Source organism: Hipposideros armiger, unplaced genomic scaffold (genome assembly GCF_001890085.2).
Source record: "Hipposideros armiger isolate ML-2016 unplaced genomic scaffold, ASM189008v1 scaffold_431, whole genome shotgun sequence".
Classification (NCBI taxonomy): Eukaryota; Metazoa; Chordata; class Mammalia; order Chiroptera; family Hipposideridae; genus Hipposideros; species Hipposideros armiger.
Genome location: NW_017731781.1, coordinates 776,890 through 799,718, shown reverse-complemented (window position 1 = coordinate 799,718; position 22,829 = coordinate 776,890). Strand labels below are relative to the sequence as shown.

At 47.0% G+C, this 22,829-nt stretch overlaps 1 protein-coding gene and 1 pseudogene across 1 annotated transcript; both read left to right on the top strand.

Annotated features, from left to right (window-relative positions):
* Window positions 1–402: 402 nt before the first annotated feature.
* LOC109394600 (SNRPN upstream reading frame protein pseudogene) lies at window positions 403–648 on the top strand (annotated as a pseudogene).
* Window positions 649–6,773: 6,125 nt separating this feature from the next.
* On the top strand, window positions 6,774–21,524 carry ALOX15 (arachidonate 15-lipoxygenase). The gene is made up of 14 exons (XM_019664797.1): window positions 6,774–7,061; window positions 8,642–8,846; window positions 9,141–9,222; window positions 9,366–9,488; window positions 9,642–9,745; window positions 9,945–10,105; window positions 10,750–10,893; window positions 12,082–12,291; window positions 17,710–17,796; window positions 17,894–18,063; window positions 18,239–18,360; window positions 18,958–19,058; window positions 19,182–19,349; window positions 19,447–21,524. Exons 1-14 carry the CDS (start codon window positions 6,927–6,929, stop codon window positions 19,624–19,626), a joined length of 1,992 nt encoding a protein of 663 aa, XP_019520342.1. The 5' UTR covers window positions 6,774–6,926; the 3' UTR covers window positions 19,627–21,524.
* The last annotated feature ends 1,305 nt before the right edge of the window (window positions 21,525–22,829 follow it).

Genomic DNA, 22,829 nt, shown 5'->3' with positions numbered 1-22,829 from the left:
AAAAAAAAAAAAAAAGTAAAAATGGCCTGGGTTTAATCTCTCAAGGCCACAACTGCATCATAACCTCACCTCACCAAAACTACCTGGAAATTACTGTGAATGACTTCTGGGTGTCCTCCCAACTCTTCAAACACTTTTGGTCCAAAAGAAAATTACTAGGTTTGTGCCATTTCTGCAGATGATGAGTTTTATCTACTACATTTTGATCTCTCTAAATTTCATTTACAAAAGAAAACCTGAACTTCAGTTTGGGGCTTCCCTTCTAGCTACACTTGATTACAGACAATGCTTTTATGATAGCATTTATAGCCTTGATTTTTGTTCAAGATAAAAAAATTGAACAGAGCAGAGCAGTTGCAGGAGATGCGTGACATTTTGTTCTGAGGAGCAGTCAGAGGTGTGATGGAGCCAGCCAAGGACTGTTTACACTTGAGGTGGTCTACAGAACAGAATGTATGAGAGATGGAAGTCAAACTGAAACACAGAACAGCCTCACTGAGCAACTAAGAGTGTCAGCTGTACCTGAGGCAATCTTAGCAGCAGCAATTACCTAAGGTGGATTTCCAGGTGGAAACGAAGCAGGCATTCTTAGCTGAGACATTGAGAGGCGGTGAAAGCAGTCTTGGAACATTCCAGCAAACAGTATAATATATATGATCCACGAAAAATTTGAGATTACAGAAGTGACTCATGCTAATGTAAAAATTTGAAAATATTCCAAAGTAGGTAAAAAGTGAAAGTCCCTTCCCCACCTTCTTCCCTAGAAATAATTAGTGCCAGTTCTTTGGTGTACATCCTTTCAGGTATTTTTCTGTGTTTATTGTTGACAGCGTTTATGCACATCGTTTATAAAGTTTTTAAAGTTTGAGGGTGTTTTTGTTCGTGGAGAGAACACCCCACAAATATTTGGTTTTGTTGTTTGTTTCTTTTTTCAGCTGAGCCATCCTGCCACCTGTTGGCAGCTCAGTGGAAGCTCAGCTCGGGCCGGGACTCGAACCGCTGTTGCTCAGAGCTCACACTCTTGAGCGAGCTCTTAACCAACTGAGCCACTCAGCTGGCCCCTTAATGCTCAATTTACTAAACATGTATGTATAAACAGAACTTTGAAAAATAAATTTTAACATTTAAACACTGATTGCAAACTTCATCCATTTCCATAAACAATTTAAACTACAATTACAGAGTTAATATGATGATTATTTGAATACACTTTAAACAGTACACAAAATAAACACAAATACAATGATTACAAGATTTACTGTCATTATACTTAAATCTATTTTAAAACACCAACACCATGGATTTAACTCATTGCTTCATTGGTTTCTACTTGTTTTTGTTTTTCTCTAGGAAGGAGGTTTTTTTTTTTAAAGATTTTATTGGGGATATGGGGAAGGAGAACAGTGTTGGGGAATTGGGGAAGGGGAACACCCAAGTTGATATCCTTCAGTCTTAGTTGTGGGGGGCGCAGCTAACTCAGCTCCAAGTCCAGTTGCTACCTGGTTGGCAGCTCACGGACACTCAGCTCAAGGTGCCATGGAAGATATTTTCTTAAGGTTCCTAAAATACGTTTTTTGATGTTTTCTTGGTGTTACTGAAATTTTGTCACACTCTCATGACCTCAGATGCACTGAGGCTATAGAATTGGGTTTCGTAGTAGATTGATACATGCTTGGGGCTCTGAAGCTTGTTGTTTCTCCCAAGGAGCTATCTTTGTTGCAGTGAAACTTCTCTTATTACCCCAATAAATCGTGTGTGTGTGTGTTTAAAAAAACGAGAATGTTTTATTGCTACCAGCAAAGTCACCTGCATGGGGTGGCCGAGCACTGGGTTTAGGGTATGTGTGGTCTATGGGGAGATCATGGTGATTGGGAGGCTGGAAGGAAAGCGGTGGTGTGGAGGCCAGTTTCAAAGACTCCTCAGATATACTTCTGGAAACGGGTAAAGGAGTCATGGCAAGCTACCACCATGCCATCAATATGATTAAGAAATTCTTGGAAACCTAGCTGCCCTTCACAGTTGATGTCTAATTTCTTCATCATGAGGTCAAGGACACTTGGGGTTCTTCTGGTTCTTTGTGAAGGCAGTCAGTTCTGTATTCATGAAGCTTAGGAACTCAGTCTTGGAGAGATTGCACTTGTTACCGCCCTTTTCAGCATTATTCCGGAGAACAGCCACCAGAGACTCGATGCACTGCTCGGTCTCTGTAGGGCTGGGCATTTTGCCACGTCGGAGTGCATGTGTTATTAATTAATGTTAAATGATTAAGGGAACATCTAGTGTATCCATCTCCTGGGAAAGAAGGATTGTGTTTGCATATTTGTGCTCGTCTTTAGGATATTTGGCTCATTCGGCATCTCAGGACCCCCTTTCTCCTTGGTCATGGAATGTGGGTACTAGTGCTGGTTAACTGGTTGGAACTCCTTTCTAATTGGTTATAATGTGTAGCCACATGTGCTGATCAGTCTTTCCTGTTCTTGAACAGTTCCTTTTCTTTCTCAGATTATTTGTCTCACACAGTTACATGTTTTCATCCTTTTCCATTTAACAGTGGAAATGAGTACGTACCTGTTCATTATAAACAGATGTGTACTTAGAAGAAACACACATTCTCATACTTAGTAACATCCTCTTTCTTATAAAACCTATAAAAACTTCAAAAATCCTAACATAATCACTCTTTTGTATTACACTTTTTTGTAACAGTTAACAGTAACTTTTCTCTTTTTAATGTTATTATGAAGTTAGGTCTTTCACAAGGTAATCGTAGCAGACACGCTTGGTTGCCTACTTCCAAGTCTGTTATCCTTTTTTGCTTATGTTTGTTTCTCCATCCTTTGTCATATAACTCGGGTAAATATTGACTAGTCTAAGATGATCATAATGATTTCATTTCCCTTGCCTGTTTGAAGGATCTGGGTTTGGTGCCCAGGTTTGGCCACAGATAGAAGATAAGGCAAGCTGCCGGAAGGTTTCTGGGAAATATTCCCTTGTTCTTAAAAGGCGAGGCACAGGAAGAAATGGTCCTTCTTTTCCCAGTGGATGTTGTTATGTCTGTATGGGATTACTAGAGAGGTAGCAGGCATTTTGCTAAGGTGGTAATTCATTGAGAAGTTTACTCATAAAGGACAGAAAGATAGAGAGAATAAAAAGCAAGCCTGGTTCCTGATGATGCTGTTGAGCCACTGAACTACTGGGGTTGTCGGAAAAGTCATGACGCATTTTTGCAACGACAAACATACAAAAAATATGTCATGACTTTTCCGACAGCCCAATAACAATCCTAGAGCCAACCTACCCTATGGGCTTCTTCTTTTCTGAGATAATTTTCCCCAATTTTTTGAGCCATTTTAAATGGATTTTTTGGTTAACTGCAACTAATTAACCAATTGATTTTTTTTGGTTCCTCACAGTTAGAAGGCATTCTTACTGATACATTTATCTATTTCAATTAACCCTGTGTATTATTTAGTCTTTGCTCCTCAAAAGTCAAAACATAGCCAGCGGGAGCCCCCTTGAATTGGACATCTTGCCCTATCAGTACTGCTTGTGACTTCCTCGAGAGCATCTTTATTTTTTATTTTTCATGTTTTAATTGGGGAATTGGGGTAGGGAAACAGACAAGTTGCTGTCGTTTTGTTCTTCAGTCTAGTTGTGGAGGACGTTGCTTCACTGGCCCAAGTTGGCACCATCATTGCGCTCTTCCCGGGTGAGGCAGATCAGTTGCCGGCTTCTGGACGGCTGCTCACTGCGGCTCTTGGCAGCTCATGCCAGCTGCTGGCCACACACAATAGCTTGTGGCAGCCCACTGCAGCAGGGGCTGCAGCCTACACTGTGGCCAGTGACTCATGGCAGCCCTGATCCAGGTCCATTTGCTGTTCACCATCTTAGCTGTAGAGGGCAGTGTCACTGGCCCTCATATCTGAGATCCGAACCGGGGCCCTGCTGTTCAGAGCTGGCATCAAGCCAGCTCTCAATCAATGCACCACTTGGCCGGCCTGAGAGCATCTTTATTTTTATATATTTATTTATTATTTATTATTGTTGTTGTTATTATTATTAGCAACAATAGCATGTTCCAGGTTATCCTGAGTTTTGTTTTGCCTGCCCCAAGACATGAAGTCAGCTATCCACTAAGGAGCCCAGATTTCTTTTATTGGAGAATAACACCACAGAGCAAAATCTGCGCTCTAAGGAGTTGGTGTAGGTAAAAAAAGGACTGTCATTGCTTTTGGGACCCTTTCCATTGTGATAGAGCTGGAAAGGGACTAATTTTAAAATATATAAATAGTTCCTACACATCAATAAGAAAAAGACCAAAATCCAATAGAAAAATGGAATAGCTAGTTCACAGAAAAGGAAATACAAATGGCTTCTACAATAGGAAAAGATGCTCAACCTTACTCATAATAAAAAAGATGCAATTAAAAGTACACTAGGGTACCATTTTTTCACTTACCAGGCTGGCTAAGGTAAAAATATTTATCAACACATGATTGGTAAGAGTGAGGGAGAATGAGAGTGGACTCACTGATGGGAGTGTAAATTGGTACAACTTCTATGGAGGGTGCTTTAGCAATTTCTGCCAAAATTACATATGTTTTTGGCCCAGAAGTTCCACCTCTAGGATTTTGTACTACAGATATACTTATATATGACAAATGACGTATGCGCCAGATAATATTTTCAGCAAAAAATTTTTTACATTTACAAAGGATTCAAAAAACTAAACGTCCACTTGTAAGAAACTATTGTAGTAGAGTATATTATACTACATGAAAACAGTGGCAACTTTAAGAAAAGAAAGCTCTTTAAGTAATGACATGGAATGATCTCCTGATTGATGTTGCAATGGGGAAAAAAACACAAGGTGCAGATCAGCATGTAAAATTCACTACTATGTGTTTAAAAAGGACAAAAAGATAGACATGTACTTACTTGTGCTCAGAAGAGACTGGTAACAGTGACAGCTGGGGGTGGAGGAACTGGGCGGCTTGGGGCTAAGTGGGACCAAGACACTAGTGAATACCACTTTGTACCTTGTGAATTTTGAATCAAGTGCATGTACTTCCCACCAGAAAAACAAACAAACAAACAAAAAAAACCACAGGAAAATATGCATTACAGACATTTTTCATTGATTTCATTTGTTTTGCCAGGCTGATAGTAGCCCATATCATGGTGACACCAGAATTTGTTTTACTATTCTCTTATTATTTACATCGTCTGAGAGTTATTTGTTTGTCTTTGTCTCCTCCAATGGAGGACTTATAATTGATCTTTCAGCTCAGTGTTTTCAATAAATACTTGTTGACACCGACAAGCCTGATGTTGTGCTAAATCCAAACAAAGGTAAGTCATCACCTGAAACTAATAATAAATAAAATAAATAAAATTTTTTAAAATGCCAAAAGAAAAGTGAGTAAGTTGTGCTGGAATGTGGTCCCTACCTAGAAGGAGCTCACCATGGTGGGGGATATAGACATACAAACAAATTACTGTAGTATTAAGTGGGCAATAATAGAAGTATGCACAGGGCAAAAGCAGTATAGAGGAAAGCTGATTAGCTCTGGTGATGGCAGTGGGGAGGGGCGAAACGGCAAGGGAAGATTTCTCAGAAAAACTGGAATCTAACCAGGGTTCAGAAGGCTGAATAGAATTTTCTGGGAGCAAGGACTGCAAGCAAAAAGCGTGGTGGGTTCTGGGAAACAAAGACTCTAAGCCCCAAATGGAGAGGCAAGAGATGAGGATGGGGTGCATTGGGATGAGGTGGGAGGGAGGCCAGGTTAGCAAGGGCTTTGAATGCCAAGAAGTTTGGATTTTTATACTGCAGGCAACAGAGAAGCAGGGGCTTTTAAGTGAAAAAGGAATGAGCCCCAGACACAGGGAAGGGACACAAGTGTTCAAAACCGGTCAAATTAGGGCTGGCTGAGTGGCGCATTGGTTAAGAGCTGGCTTGGGACGCCTGAGGGCCCCGGTTCGGATCCCACATATGAGGGCCAGTGACACTGCCCTCTACAGCTGAGATGCTGAACAACAGCTCAACCTGGAGCTGGGCCGCCATGAGTCGCCAGGGAAGGCCTAGGCTGGAGCCCCTGCTGCTGCAGTGGGTTGTCATGGGCTACCGTGTGTAGCCAGCAGCCAGTGTGAGGGGCTGTCCAGAAGCCAGTGACTGATCTGCCTCACCCAGGAAGAGCGCAATGATGGTGTCAACTTGGGCCAGTGAAGCAAAGTCCTCCACAACTAGACTGAAGAACAAAAGGACAGCAACTTGTCTGTTCCCCTTCCCCCGATTTCCCAGTGCTGTTCCCATCCCCCAATTCCCCAATTTAAAAGAGTAAAAATAAAATAAAATAAAAATCTTTAAAAAAATTGGTCAAATTAATTCGGTGGCCAAAATGCACCTTCCTCAAATGCTGCTGCAGACTAGGCTTCCTTGCCTGCACCCCTTTGTCCACCCCTTCAGTTTTAAGCATGACCTTTGGCAGGAGTGAACCAACTTGTGAGAAAAGAGATAGATGAGAGAGAGGGGGGGGAGAGAGAGAAGAGGGAAGAGAATTTGTTTAAATGTAGTGGGCTTCCCAGCCGCACACACCACTCCCTGCTGGGCTAGGCATGGATTCCTTCTTAAAGCATGTTTTCTGCCCAAATCCTCATTTGCTTCCCCATTCTATCCTCCTCCCATCAAGATAATGGGCCGCACCCGGCGCCTCCGCCAGGGCCCTGCCTTTTGCGGCTGGGGCTGAGCTCGGTGCTGTGCAGAACTGGGGGCCCCAGCGCATCGCCAGGCGGAGCTAGCTACAGACTCGCCACCCACGCTCACCCGCGAAAATCCGCAAGGCTTCCTAGGGGCGGGGCCTCGCACCAGTTATTTGGAGCGTCCACTCTTCTTCCCCCTCAGAAGGCACGGAACGTCTTTGAGCAAGATGGGCGTCTACCGTGTCCGTGTGTCCACTGGGTCCTCGTGCTACGCGGGCTCCAACAACCAGGTGCAGCTGAGGCTGGTTGGCCAGCACGGCGAAGCCGCGCTCAAGAAGAGGCTGTGGCCGGCGCGGGGCAAGGTGAGCTGGCGGGAGCCGGGCGTAGTGCTGCGCCCCTGACCCCAAGACAGTCAAATACCGGAGAAGAGACGCGCCCGCAGCGCAAACAGACGTGGCCGCAGCCCTGAGATCGCTGGGCAGAGCGCTTAGGGCGATACATGGCACACAGCAAAGCGCTCAAAAAATATTCCCGTCGCCCGGCCTCCTTGGAACGGAGAGGATGCTCCTGCTCCTGGTCGTTCACAGAGCTCTTTCTTCTTGAAATTCAGGGAACCTGGATCTGCCGTGCGCCTCCTGTTTCCTCTGTTCTTAAAAGCTGCTATTTCAAACCTTGTCTGCTGTTGCTAGACATCTGACCTTGCGGGCTTTACTACCGGGGTGGGACGGGATGGGGAGGGGAGGCGGGGAGGTGTGGGGGGAAGAAGCTAACAGACCAGAATACTGAATCTCGCGACCCGCTGCGCCTCGGGCATGACCATCTACCTGGCACTCACCCCTGGCTCCGGTTACTTTTTTCCTCCGCAATTCCCATCCCCAAATTCCCGTCAGTCTCTCCCCAAGACCTCCAGATCCGGATGTCTGTCCCACAGACGCCTCAAAGGAACATGCCCAAGTGAGGTCCACCCCTTGTTCCACCTCTCAGGCCTCGCCTGTTGCTTCCCCCAGAAGTCACTCGCGCCTCCCCCTCCCATCAACTCTGTCTAACCAAGGATCCAGTGCTGCCAGTTGTATCTCCTGGCTATCTCCCACCGTGTCCAGATTTCCACCCACCCCAGACCACCAGGGTCCCTTTGAACCTACATCACCTTCATCCTTTTCTCCCGTCTCGCCCGTTCCTCTCCTGCCCTTCCAATCCCTTCTACAGCTAGAGCGACTTCTTTCAAATACTTTCTCACCCTTAAAACCTTCCCTCCTGGCTTAAAACATTTGAATGGCTTTGGCTTGTTCTCAAGACTAAATCCAAAGTCCTTCAACTTCGAGAAGCCTCACGATCTGGCCCAGCTCATCTCCCACACACACCTCGCTCTCTGCTCCTCGCCACTGCTCGTCCTCGCTCAGCCTCTGCTCTCTCGCTTCCTCTCCCTGGCATGCATTTCCTTCACGTTTTCCTCCTCCTCCTCCTCCTCCCTGACTAAAAGTCTCTGCTAGAGGTCTCTGCTTAGACAGACTGTCCTCTGGGAAGCCTGCCCCTCCCAGGCCCAGTGGGTCCTCTTTCGAGCTCAGCCTTGGAGGTGGTGGTAGGGGCACCGGGGTCTCACGGCTATAACTGCCTGATCAACAGTGCATCTCCCCGCGCAACTGTGCGCTCGCCCGGGCGCGGCGCCGGTGCCCAGTTCAGAGCTTGGCACAATCAATGGCTACAGGAGGTGAAAAGGGCAGGAAGGAGTGCGTCTTCCCTCCTCTGCCTCACCCCGGCCTGAAGAACTTGACCTGTAATGGGTCGCGAAGCCACTTGCTTGGGGCGCCCCATTTCTCTTTCTGGCTCCTTTTGTGCCACTTTCCCAGTGGTCCAGCGAAAGGGAGTCCGGGGGAGCCGGGCTCAGTCTGAGTCCCGCTTCCGGCGATCTCTATCAATGCTGAGTCTCTTCTATCGCCTGCAGGAGACGGAATTCAAGGAGGATGTGCCTGAGTACCTGGGGCCGCTGCTGTTCGTGAAAGTGTTCAAACGGCGCCTCTTGAATGATGACGCCTGGTTCTGCAACTGGATCTCTGTGCAGGGCCCCGGGGCCAGTGGGGAGGAGTTCAGGTTCCCATGTTACCGCTGGGTGGAGGGCGACAGCGTCCTGAGCCTACCCGAGGGCACTGGTGAGCGCGGGGTGGCGGTGTGAGGAGGTCTCTGGGGCACAAGAGAAGCTGGGGGTGACAGAGAGAAGAGGGGACAGGGCGTGGGGACAGGAACCTGAGGGAGGGGTCTTGTGGAAGGGGGGGTGGTGCTGGAGGTGGCACACAGCAATGGCATGGAAGCTGGGGAGGGGCGTGACGCTGAAAGGTCAGCCCCCCGACCCCGGGAGGGCCAGCTGAAGAGGCACCCTTGGCAGGGACAGGCAAGAGACTCTCAGGAGAAGCCTCAACCCCCCATGACCTCTGTCCCACTTCTAGGACGCACAGTGGTAGACGACCCTCAAGGCCTGTTCAAGAACCACCGGGAAGAGGAGCTGGAAGAGAGAAGGAAGCTGTACCGGTTAGCCTCCCGTCCCCCCTCCCCCCCAGCACACACACACACACACACACACACACACACACACACACACACACTCCTCCGGACCCCACAGGGAGTGCTGACTCTTCCCACTACCAATGCCTGCTTTCATTTCTGTGCCACAGGTGGGGTAACTGGAAGGATGGGTTAATCCTGAATGTGGCTGCAACCAATTTATGTGACCTCCCCGTAGATGAGAGATTCCTGGAGGACAAGAGAATTGACTTTGAGGCTTCGCTGGCCAAGGGGTGAGAACAAAGGGGATGGGTGAAAGGGAGGTGTCTTGGTCCAGGAGCTGCCTTGGACTGCAAAGGGATGGACTAGCCCAAGGAGGATGCATGTGGTTGTAATGCGTGATTCTGAGAATAACTCTCAAACTCCTCACCTATCTTTCCCTGAAGGCTGGCCGACCTAGCTTTTAAAGACTCTTTAAATATTCTGACTTGCTGGAAGGATTTCGATGACTTCAACAGGATTTTCTGGTGTGGCCAGAGCAAGCTGGCTGGTCAGTCCCCCCACCCCACTGCTTCTCCTAGGACGCTTACCCCCAGATCCCACCCGATCTAGGGAACCAGGGCTGGGAGATTTGAGGTCTGGGTCCCTCTGGTAGGCTGGGGTCAAGAGGGGATGGTTTGGTGGGAGTTGGAAGAAGCTCCCACCAGGAGCTCAGATCTCACAGCATGCTCCACAACTGCCATCCCCAGAGCGGGTGCGGGACTCCTGGAAGGAGGATGCCTTATTTGGGTACCAGTTTCTCAACGGCGCCAACCCCATATTGCTGAGGCGCTCCAGTCACCTTCCTGCCCGCCTAGTGTTCCCTCTAGGGATGGAGGGTCTGCAGGCCCAGCTGGAGAAGGAACTCCAGGTATGGACATACCAGCCCAAAGGAGACCACACAGTGAAATGGGGGTGGAGTCAGCGTTTGCGCTGCTGTGGGGTCCACTGTGGGCCCAGCTTGCTGACGGATGGCAAGAAGGGATTCTACAGGAGAAATCTTGAGTGATTCTGGAGACGTGTGACCACATGGCCTTTCTCCCCGAATGAGAAATGCATACTGTGGAGGAAGAGTGAGATGCGTCATAGAGACTGAGCCAAAATGAAATAACTGGGCCTTGGTGCTAGGGATTTAGGGAGGGTGTGGAGTCAGAGAATCAGGTCAGGGCTGGGGTTGTTAATCAGGAGTCAACATGGATCAACTGAGAGAGAAAACTCATGGATCATAGGGTGAGACAGACTTAGGTTTGAATCCTGGCTCTGCTGTTAATAAACGGTGTGACTTCAGGCAAGATACCTATCCCCTCTGGTCATCTGTTTCCTCTTTTATAAAACGGGCTAATTCAAGTGCGTGTAAGAATTATATGAGGCAAAAAGCATGTGATCCACTACCTGGTATAAAGTAGGTGACAGAGACAAGTTAGTTTCCTTGTTTTTCTTCTTCCTTGAGGGGGATCAGGGTGTGAAGAAGATGCCATGTACTGATGGCAGCCCTTGCCCTTTGCCCCCATCTAGGGAGGCACACTGTTTGAAGCCGACTTCTCCCTGCTGGATGGGATCAAGGCCAACATCATACTGTGTAGCCAGCAGCACCTGGCTGCCCCTCTGGTCATGCTGAAACTGCAACCTGATGGGAAACTCTTGCCCATGGTCATCCAGGTGAGAAGACTCAGGATTTCTGCTGGCCCGTAGTTGGCTCTCAGCTCAGCCCCTTACCCCAATTCACTGAGGATTTGCTCTGTGCTAAGACCTTGTGCTAAAGCACTAGGGGAGGCATTAAAGGAGGAAATGGGCAAAGGTGGAAAGTTGCAGTCTAGCTGGAGAGACTGACTGGGCAAATCTAAATAAGCTCCAGTACTGGGGACGTACCTGAGGATGGAGACAGTTTGGGAGGTGTCATGGGAGATGGGCATGAGCTTTGGGGAAGGGGCAACACCTGCCCCCAGGGGAAGATGGGTTGGGTGAGAGCTGAGTGTGAGGAGTCAGGAGATTACCAGTGGACAGTTGAGCTGGAGTGGTGGGGAATGATGTGAAGTGAGAAGGGTCAGACGGTGGTGGGCTGTTGATGCCCAACCAAGGACCATGAACACAGGAAGCTGGTGAAGGCTGTCGTGAAAGATGCTGTTGGCACGTTCCATGGGCCATTGTGTTTAGAATGGATTTGAGAAGGGAGATGCTAGATACAGGGATTAGGGTGATATGCTACAGCAATTGTCCAAGGTGGGGGTGATGGACTCATGTGTGGGGGAAAGCTGTAGGGGTGCAGAGGAAAGATGAATGGGATTGCAGAGGACAATTAAACGGGCCTAGATTCAAGGAGAGAGGAAAGAAAGACGCAAGGCATCTTCAGAAATAGGACAAATAAAGAGGAAAAGATGGTCAGGTGGACTTTTGTCTGGGCAATTATGAGGTAATGGCGAGACATTCAAATTGTTACATCTAGCTAGTGACTAGCTGAGAACTGGAGACTTAGCTGCGTAGGGGTGTTCTTGAAATTGGAGGGAAGCTGAAATTTCTGAAAAAGAGTGTGGGATAAAGGAAGCAGGGGGTGTGAATCTTGTCCACACTGAGGGGACTGAAAGGGGAAGTGGAGGCTGAACAGGCAGTGGAAGAGCAGTTTCTGCAAAAGCCTGGGGGGTGGGGGGAGCAGAGCAGCTTGCACAATGATAAAGCACTGATAGGAAAAGGAGGGGAAGGAATAGTGGCTGTTGGGGAGTAGCAGCAGTCAGATGGAGAAAGCTAAGCAAATTTGGGGAAGAAGGGAGGGGCTAAATATGCAAGGGAGGGGGAATCTGCTGGGCACCTGGCACTCATCCCCCCCCTTCCCCAAACTCATTCCTTCTCCAGCTCCAATTGCCACGCACAGGATCGCCCCCACCACCACTTTTCTTGCCCACGGATCCCCCGATGGCCTGGCTCCTGGCCAAATGCTGGGTCCGTAGCTCTGATTTCCAGCTTCATGAGCTGAATTCTCATCTTCTGAGGGGACATTTGATGGCTGAGGTCATCGCTGTGGCCACTATGAGGTGCCTTCCATCAATACATCCTATCTTTAAGGTAACACCTTATCCCCTTCTCTCCTGCCTGCCCCTCTCTCTGCCCCATGGCGCAGTTCCACCTCTGGAGGCACCCTCTCTGTGGAATCACAGGGTGTGGGGAGAGCCAACCAATGAAAGACAAGAGAGTAAGGGAGTGAGAGCGTGCTTGCTCTGCATTTTCAACAGGGTAACATCACTTCCCATCAGTTGGCAAGGTGGGGGATGGGAGGGTCAGGGGTGGGGGGTGGGTGAGAAGTCTTACTCTTTTTATGTATAAAGCACAGATAGATGGACATACAGTATATAAATAGTACACACAAATGACTGAGGATTCCATCCAAAAGGTGAGGACCATGCAAATAACATAGATTTTCCCAGCTAGTTTGAAGGGTTCTAGAATAGTAACACATAGGCTAGCTAGAGGTGCTCAGGTCAGCAACAGTAGCCTGGATTTTTACAGACAGTTAGAGCAGAGTTTTCACCCATTATCTTTTTTTCTTGGGTGACTCCTATGAGGCAAGAGGCATTTTGATGCCAGAGCTAAGCAAGACAGGCCAGGTCCTGATCTTCGGGGGCTTTCATTTCCACTTGGGGCTAACAAACTACAAAGATTGTATTGTAATGTATCAGCTGCAATGAATACAACGCAGAGAAACAAAGCAGGGTGATGTTATAGGGGGTTTAGATTGGGTGGTCAGGAAAGGCTTCCTTGAGGAGATGACAAAGAGAACAAGACTATGAGGAGCCAGCAAAGAGATGATCAGGGGCATATTGTTCTAGGCAGAGGGAATAGCTAGTGCAAAGGTTCTGAGACAGGCACAAGCTTGGCATGTTTGAAGAACAGAAGGAAGGTGAGTGTAATGGACAAAAGGGATCAGAAGTTCCAAAGAGGCTGGTGAGAGCATACATTCTCGGTGGAGGCAATTATGCCTCCCAAGGAGGTTAAAGTGGTCCTGGGCAGCAAAAATGTATAATTTTAATACATTTTAAATACATAAAACTCTATGTATATATAATAAAGCACATATATACATAGAGTACATATCAAATATAGTACACCTATAGCATTAAAATTTCATGGGGGGTGAGAGTAGGAAAAGCTATCAAAAAAGGCTCTTTAGAGTAGAGTGATAATGAAAAAAGGTTGAGAAACAGTGAGCTAGAACTCAGTCTTTTTTTTTTCTTGGTGGCATTTGCTATGATGTAATCTTTTAAAAAAATATTAACATTTTTTTAAATTACAGTTGACATACAGTATTATATTAGTGTCAGGTGTACAACAAAGTAACTAGACATTTATATAACTTATGATGTGACCACCCTAACAAATCTGGTACGCATCCTACACCATACATAGTTATTAAAATATTATTGACTATATTTCTCATGCCATACTCTACAGTCCCACGACTATTTTGTAACTACCAATCTGTACATCTTAATTCGTTCCTGCTTTTCACCTACCCCCTGCCCAACACCCGTTTCATCTGACAGCCATCAAAATGTTCTCTGTATCTATGAGTTTGTTTCTGTTTTGTTTGTTTGTTTATTTTGTTTTTTTAGATTCCATATACAAGCAAAATCACATTGCATCTGCTTTTCTGTGTCTGACATAAGCCACTCAGCACAATACCCTCCAGGCCCATCCATGCCACTGAAGATGGCAAGAAACCATTCCTTTTCATGGTGGAGCAATACTCCATTGTATTGGGTTGTTGGAAAAGTCATGACGTATTTTTTTCTATGTTTTTTGTTGCAAAAATGTGTCATGACTTTTCTGACAACCCAATACATATGTACCACCTCTTTTTTATCCATTCATCCACCAACATACACCCAGGCTGCCTGCATGTCTTAGTCATTGTTGACAATGCTGCAATGAATATGTGGATGTACAAGTGCCCTTGAAGTAGCATTTTAGGTTTCTTCAGATAAATATTTTTGTCTGGTATAAATATTGCTACCCCAGAGCTTTTGTCTGTTTGGTTCCATTTTCATAAAATATCTTTTTTCCATCCCTTTAATTTCGGTCTATGTGTGCCTTTCGATCTGAAGTGAGTCTGCTGTAGGCAGCATATGTAAAGGTCTTGTTTTCTTATCTTTTCAGTTGCCCTATCTTTTGATATGAGCATTTAATCCATTTATATTGAAAGAAATGGTTGATATATGTAGTTATTGCCATTTTATTATTCATCTTTTTTAATTAAAAAAATTTTTTTCGTCCAAAAGAAGTCCTTCTAAGATTCCTTGTAATACTGGTTTGGAGGTGATGCACTCTTTTAGCTTTGTCTTGTCTGGGAAGCTCTTTATCTGTCCTTCAAGTCTGAATAATAGCTATGGTGAGTAATCTTGGTTGAACGTCCTTGCTTTTCATTACTTTGAATATTTCATGACAGTCCCTTCTGACCTGCACAGGTTTTGTTGAGAAATCAGCTAACAGTTTTATGGGAGCTCCCTTGCAGGTAACTAGCTGTTTTTTCTTGCTGCTTCTCTCTTTGTCTTTAACCTTTGGCATTTTAATTATGATGTGTCTTGGTGTGGGCCTCTTTGGGTTTATCTTGTTTTGGACTCGCTGCATTTCCTGGGCCTGTATGTCTATTTCCTTCACCGGGTTAGGGACGTTTTCCATCATTATTTCTTCAAATAGGTGTTCAATTCCTTGCTTTCTCTCTTCTCCTTCTGTTACTCCAATGATGCCAATGTTAGTACGCTTGATGTTGTCCCAGAGGTCCCTTAAACTACCCTCCTTTTTTTTTTATTCTTTTCTGTTTTTGCTGTTCTGTTTGGGTGTTTTTTGCTACTTTATGTTCTAAATCACTGATTTGATCCTCTGCTTCATCTAGTCTACTGCAAATTCCCCCTAATGTATTCTTCATTTCAGTTATTATGTTCTTTATTTCTGACTGGCTCTTTATTTCTTTTTCTTTTTTTCTTTTTTAAAAAGATTTTATTGGGGAATTGGGGAAGAGAACCAGCCAAGTTATTGTTCTTCAATCTTCGTTGTGGAGGGCGTCAGTTGCATGTGGCTTCCCATCGGCAGCTCGTGGCCTCTAAGCTCAAGATGCTGTGTTCAATCTTAGTTGTGAGTGGGTATAGCCACCATCCCATGCGGGAGTCAAACCAGCAGCCTTGTTGTTAAGAGCGCACACTCTATCCACTGAACCATCCGGGCGGCATCTCAGCTCAAGGTGGCGAGCTCAGTCTTAGTTGCCGGTGGGCATAGCCCACCACTGAACAGGCAATCTTGTTGTTACACCAGCTGAGCTATCCTGCCACCTGTTGGCAGCTCAGTGACAGCTCAGCTTGGGCACAGCATCACTGGCCCATGTGGGAATTGAACCGGTGGCCCTGTTTCTCAGAGCTCATGCTCTTAAGCCAACGCTTAACCAACTGAACCACACGGCTGGCCCCTGACTGGCTCTTTTTTATGTTTCCTATCTCTTTGTTGAAGTTCTTTCTGAGACCCTTGAGCATCCTTATAAGCAGGGTTTGAACACTGCGTATGGTAGGTCGCTTGTCTCCATTTCGTTTAGTTCTTTTTCTGGAGCTATGTTCTGTTCTTCTATTTGGAACACGTTTCCTCGCCCGCCCCCCTTTTTTGGCTGCCTCCCTGTGTTTGTTTCTGTGTATTAGGTAGGGTTGCTATGCCTCCCAGTCTTAGGAGAGTGACCTTCTTTAGTAAGTGTCCTGTGGGGCCCAGTGGCATAGTCTCCCTGGACACCTGACCTGAGTGCTCCAGGTATGTCCCTTGTGTGGGTTGTGTGTCCCCTCCTTTTGTAGTTGAGCCTTTGTTTGCTGTTTGCACATCACTGGGAAGGATTGACACTCAGATGGATTGGTTGTGAGGACTGGTTGTGACTACAGTGGAGGAACTGTTTTGCAGGGGCTGACCCTACAGAGCAGGATTCGCTTTAGCAGGGCTCTGGTGCCTGCCCAGTGTGCCATTAGGGTGGGTTGTCATGGAGGTGGGCAGGTGATGCTCAGGCTCAGTCCAAAGTTGGCCACCAAGAGTGCCAGCCCTGGGGCCTCCTGGGATGTGTCCTGCCTCAGGCCAAGTTCAGCCACAGCCTGTGCCCTGCCGGAAGCCACCTCGCATGAACCACATAGCAATCCAAACATGGCCAACACCCGCGCTGGGCTTGGAGGTGTTTTGAGAGGGCCCAGTCACAAGCTGAGTCTGGCCATTGCTAGTGCCAGGCTTAGGGCTGCTCAGCCAGAAGTATGGGACACACTGAAGCCAGATGCTGTTTGTTTGGGAGATTTTTAGAAAGGTCTTCAGCGTGAGCTAAGTCAGGCCATTTGTATGAAAAAGCCACTGAAAGTGGCTTGGGTGTGCCTGAAAGTGGCTTGGGTGTGCCTGAAAGTTGAATGGGGTCTCGGGAATCACCAGAGTGGGGTGAATGAACAGTGTTTCGCCATGTTGATGAAGACTTGGATAGGGTGGCCGCTTGTGTCTGCATTCAGGGAGTGGGGAGGGCTCAACAAAGAAATAATGGATTCTGTCTAGGAGAAAGCTGTCCCTCCAGCCCTCACCCAAAGGCCAGACATTTCAGTTCTTCCCTCTAGGTCCATGGCACCTTTCAAGCTGCTGCCCAGCACTGGAGCTCAGATTGAGTGAGTCTGTCAGCGAGTGAGTCCATGCACGGCTCTTTAAGAGGAACACCTGGGACTCCAGCAGCCCTCTTTTTCACTCAGCCAGAGCCTCTGCTGGTTTTCAAAGACAGAAATTGTGGGGACGTTTCTTCCTGGCACTGAAACCCTGTGCTGGGGAACCTGGTGTGGGGCTGGGACCCAACCTCTTGCTTCTCCAGTGGGACCTCCACAGCCAGGATGGCCCTCTTGACTTTTAACCACCACATGTGGGTGTGGGACCAACCTGTTCCGCATCTCTGCCCCTCTTCCCAGTCACAAGGTGGCTTTTTCTGTATGTCCTTAGTTGTAGGACTTCTGTTCAGCTAGACTTCAGGCAATTCTTTTTTTTTTTTTTTTTTTTTTTGAGGGCAGTGTAACTGGCCCTCATATGTGGGATCCGAACTGGGGCCCTCTGGTATCCCAAGCCAGTTCTTAACCATCACACCACTCGGCTGGCCCGGCAATTCTTAATGATGGTTGTTTTGTAGTTTAGTTGTAATTTTAATGTGGTCATGAGAGGAGGTGAGCACAGTGTTTATCTATTCTACCCTCTTGACTGGAAATCCCTGCCATCTAACTTGAACAGTCTTATATGAAAAGAAAAGGAGAATGATTTCTTTCAGTTATCATAGAGCAATAAGTCAATGATTTGTGGAGTGAATTCCACATCAGCTGAACACTCTTGATGTGAAGGGGGCCACTGAATTTGACATCTCTGCTTTTCTTGAAGATTTGGTACCTTTTCTTTGACCCCAATTTCCACAGCTCCCTTCTGACTTTGCCCTTCCCTGCTTTCTCCCTCCAGCTGTTAATCCCCCACCTGCGATACACCATGGAAATTAATGTGCGGGCCAGGACTGGGCTGGTCTCTGACTATGGCGTTTTCGACCAGGTATGAGGAGAGAAGGGGGGTTCTGGAGTTCATGCCCCCTCTGCTTGGAGACTAGGGTAGGTGTATTTGCCTGATCCTACCTATCCTTGCTCCTCAGGTGGTGAGCACTGGTGGAGGAGGCCACGTGGAGCTGCTCAAGAAAGCTAGAGACTTCCTAAGCTATAGATCACTCTGTCCCCCTGATGACCTAGCTGACAGGGGGCTTTTGGGAGTCAAGTCTTCCTTTTATGCCCATGATGCTCTGCGGCTCTGGGAAGTCATCTCTCGGTGAGGCAATGGCAAGGCAGGGTTGCTGAGGGTGGCCAGGCAGGAGGAGGCTAGGAGAACTGGAGGTGTTGGTTGGGAGACTGGGGACCCTGACCTGGCAGGGTGGGCAAGGAGCAGAGGGTCTGGAGGCTCCCTGTCAGCTTCAGCTCTCTTGATCCAATTCCTTGGCTGGCAGCTATGTGGAGGGAATTGTGAATCTTCACTATAAGTCAGACGAGGCAGTGAAAGAGGATCTTGAGCTGCAGACCTGGTGTCGAGAAATCACTGAAGTTGGGCTGCTAGGGGCCCAAGAGCTAGGTAAGTTAAGCCCCTTCCCTGAGACTTCCAACCTGAGAGATTCCTCCTTTGCACCTCCCCAGAATCCTCTCTATGTCTATGGAACCTTCCGGAACTATGTCCAACCCCTATGAAAATGTCCTAATGCCTTCTCAGGTTTTTTTTCCTCTCAGCTAGAGATAGGACCGCATCCTATGTACTAAGAGCCCCTCTAGGTCCTAGATGCAGTAGGACTAGTGATTGCTCATAAATGTTTAACAAATGGCTCTCTGGGAAATATATCCGTGACTTGTAGCATTTGCCCATTTCCATGGTGTAAATATTTCCACTGTGGCTACCAACGTGATGTCAACCAGCTTGCTAAAATACCTGAACATTTAACATAATTGACTCTTGTGAGCTAGTATGAGCCATACCAGTAAGCTACTGAGTTGCGCCCTCTCAGCAGATCTCCCCATTTCTCCCACCCCAACCCACACTCACGTCAGTTCCCACAATAGTTCCTGAGAGTCCTGGACACCTCTTCTCCCCCTTCTTGTCCTTGGTGCTCAGCCTCCTCTCTCTGAGCTCTGCTTCTATTCCTGGCCTCACAGCTTATAACTCTGCTTACCTTTGCAGGGTTTCCCACCTTCTTACAGTCCCGGGACCAGGTTTGCCACTTTATCACCATGTGCATCTTCACCTGCACTGGCCAGCACTCCTCTGTCCACCAGGGCCAGGTACTTATGGTAGGGGGGGCAGCTGGGCACTTGCACCTGGAGTGGCGGAGGGGGCTGTGTGCAGGTGGCTAAGGGGTTTTTATGCTTAGCAGACATTGATTCTAGATATCTGCCTCTCCTTAGCTGGATTGGTATGCTTGGGTCCCTAACACACCCTGCACGATGCGGCTGCCCCCACCGACCACCAAGGATGCGACACTGGAGACAGTGATGGCAACACTGCCCAATTTTCATCAGGCTTCTCTCCAGATGTCCATAACTTGGCAGCTGGGCAGACGCCAGCCCACTATGGTGAGAGCAGGTGCCTGGGTTTCTGAGGAAGGGGGCAGCTGTGGGCACTCCAAATTGGGGTCATAAGGCTCTCAGTTGCTTTTTCTCTCTGTCCCAGGTGGCTTTGGGCCAGCATGAGGAGGAGTATTTTTCAGGCCCTGAGCCCAAAGCTGTGCTGAAGAAGTTCAGGGAGGAGCTGGCTGATCTGGATAAGGAAATCGAGACCCGGAACGCAAAGCTGGACATGCCCTATGAGTACCTGCGGCCCAGCCTGGTGGAAAACAGTGTCGCCATATGAGGGACCCCAGCTTGTGGTTGTTTCAGCCCTCTCTTCACCCAAGCCACAACGCCGTCCCTAAATGCTTTCAGTCTTACCCTCCCCAATCGCCTCCCTTTCTATCTCCACCCTGTCTAAAGAGTTACTTTTCCTTGTGTATGCCCACATGAACAGATCTTACTCTAGATGCACCACCTATGGGCCTTGTTTCACTGTATGCATCCCTCTCTTCCTATTCTCCTCCTCCCTCATCATTGGGATCTCCCATAGGGCAGATAACAGTCACATTCTGTTATATAAACTGTTTCAAGAATGACTAGGTAATAATACATATTATCATGTTTGTCTGTTGTTGTTTTTTTCTTTTCTTTTTTCTTAATAATGTTAAACCTAATCCAAGTTTAACAACAAACAGATATTTTTAGACTAATGAAAGGAACTTAGATAAAATGACCCTAAATCAAACGCTGGCAAAACAATGTAGCATTTTTTTTATTAGATGGGATTTACCACATGTCTTGAAGCCAGATACAACACAGAGCCAACCATTTACACAAGAATTCCCAAGAATTTTCGGTTCTCAAGATTTTCACTTTGTGGTTTGCTTAGAAAATGATAAATGGAAGGAAACTAGTTAAACTGAAGAAGCTGCTCCCAGCTGGAGGTATCTGGCCTTGGGGCTTCAGCTTGAGAGAGCCCTATGTATAACCCATTTGCAGTTCACCAGTTGGGAGGCTTCAAATTAAAATAATTAACTGGAAAAAAAGTAAAAATCTCATGGTTATTTTAATGAGTGACAACAGAGGAACCAATGAAATCCAACTTCTATGTATGATTAAAATTTTGGAAAAATGAACTTGGAAGTTTAGTTTTTTAATATGATCACCTGGGGATATTTTAAGACAGAAGAGAACAGTATACATAAGCCAAAATTGTTTCCTTTATAATATAAACAAAATGGCTGCTTTAGTCTGATTCTGTTTAATTTGACAGAAGACATATGGGTGATGCTTGTCTGATTCTTGAAGGAAGAATAGGAAATAAACAGTTGGGAGGAGGGCGTAGAGTTTCATGCTGGGATTTAGGAGAACCCACAGGAGGTAAGAGAGCATGGCACAGTCTTCACACCAGAAATCATTCAGTAATGCAGTCTGGCAGTGGGAGGGGGTTAGAAAGAAAGTGGTGGGAAGGGGAAGTCTCATGAAGAACATATTTCATGTCAAGAAATTAGACTTGACCTTTAGGAAACAACTATGGAACCATTTCTTTCTTTCTTTCTTTCTTTCTTTCTTTCTTTCTTTCTTTCTTTCTTTCTTTCTTTCTTTCTTTCTTTCTTTCTTTCTTTCTTTTCTTTCTTTTCTTTTCTTTTGAAGGGACCCCGGTCCGGACCCTAGACCGGACAGATTCACGTTAAAAAATTATACTTCAGCTACTTCAGCTAGACGCTAAAAACTAACAGCTCTTTTTGCTTCTGTATACCTGCTTTGCTTCTGCCGGGGAATAAAAGGTTAAAGAAAAAACATTCCTCAGTTCCCCCTTCCTCCCCTCACTTCTATCTTAACATACCAAAAGGCCTCACAGCAATAAACTCTCCCCTCTCTTTTATTTTAACATATCAAAAGGACAGTTGACTCCCATGGCCTCTATCTTTATACTTCAAAGAAGTTTTCAACTTTAGGGGACAGGTTATGTGGTCAGCTCAACCCAGTCATGATATACTGTTAAGACATCTCAATATAACGTCACTGTTGTGATAGCGGGATGCGGTTTTAACTGGAATAACTGCACATTCTTTTTGGCTTCTGTAACTTACTTTGCATATAGCCCTGCCTTATAAAAACCAGACCACCGAGTCTGGGGTACCATATTTCCTTTAGCTGGGGAGACGGTCGCTGAGCTCAGCTTAATAAAATCTTCAGAACCCTAATTTGATATCCAGCCTCTTTATTAATTGTCTGGACTTAACATTTGGAGGCCCCAGCGAGATACACGGGACGGCCTGCGCATCACCTCCCCGGCCGTGAACAGCTCCCCGCCAGGAGTGGCCACCCCGGATTTTTCAGGGCCCTGGTGAGTGAGTCAACGTAGCGGAGGGCTGTAAAGCATGATCTGGCCGTCCCGGTTGTTCCGGAGAGTTTATTCTGAAACCCTTTGAAGGTAAGGAACCTCTATGGTTTCTGTCTGATCTGTAGTCACGACCTGGAAGGACTCCAAGAGGCCGGACGCGGCAGACACTCTTGAGTCCGGGGAATTCCTGCGATGGCAGAGAATCTCCCCCTGGTTTGGTTCTCCTCAGAGGAGGCCAGAACACAGGGACTTTTGGCCCTGGTTTGGCACTTGGAGGGGATTCTGTTTTCTTGTATTTGTTACTTCTGTCTTTTTGTCTGTTTTGTTGGTAATTTTGTCATCTGTCACTGGGTTGCCTGTTCCCAGTCTTTTCTCAATGGGGGCGTCTCAATCTCGACCAGCTAGCCCCTTCAATGTATTCTGGGACATTTCCGAGATGTCTGCAGTAAGGAAAAGGAGGCCGATTATGGGGTCCGTTTTACACGGGCTTGCCTCCGAACTCTCTGTGAAATTGACTGGCCTGCTTTCAATGTTAATTGGCCATCCTCAGGAACCTTTAACTCTAACATCACCCGAGCGGTATGGGATATTGTTCTGGGCCAGCCCGGACACCCCAACCAATTTCCATATATTGATGTATGGAAAGAATTATTAGAACATCCTCCTAAATGGCTAACTTCTTGTTCTCCCCAACGACTCTCTGTTTTCCTTGTTCGATCGACCAGTCCCCGATTAACCTCATCTACTCCCAAGACTCCCCCTACAGTAGTCCTACAGGGGCCTCCCGAGGACCGCTGCCATCTTACCCTGCCCTGTACCCTGCCCTACCTCCTTCGCCAGCAGACTTACTTCCTGACTCTGCCACCTCTCCCCTTTCCCCTCCCCATACGCGGAGTGGTTCCTCTTACTCTCCCTCCTCTGACCCTCGCCCCGCTGACTCCACCAGCCCTTCTCATCTCCTCCACCTCCGACAGATGCAGCCGGGAGGCGGCTTAATTTATGTCGCATTCACCACTACTGATGTCTATAATTGGAAACATCAGAATCCTGCTTTCTCTGAGAAACCGCAGGCACTTATTTCCCTCTTGGAGTCCATCTTTCGGACTCATCTCCCCACTTGGGACGACTGTCAGCAGTTGCTCTAAACTCTGTTCACC

Coding starts and splice junctions, on each gene's coding strand:
- ALOX15 (XM_019664797.1), top strand. CDS start 6,927: ATGGGCGTCTACCGTGTCCGTGTGTCCACTGGGTCCTCGTGCTACGCG. Junction 7,062..8,641: donor TGTGGCCGGCGCGGGGCAAG/GTGAGCTGGCGG, acceptor TATCGCCTGCAG/GAGACGGAATTCAAGGAGGA. Junction 9,746..9,944: donor TGGCCAGAGCAAGCTGGCTG/GTCAGTCCCCCC, acceptor TGCCATCCCCAG/AGCGGGTGCGGGACTCCTGG.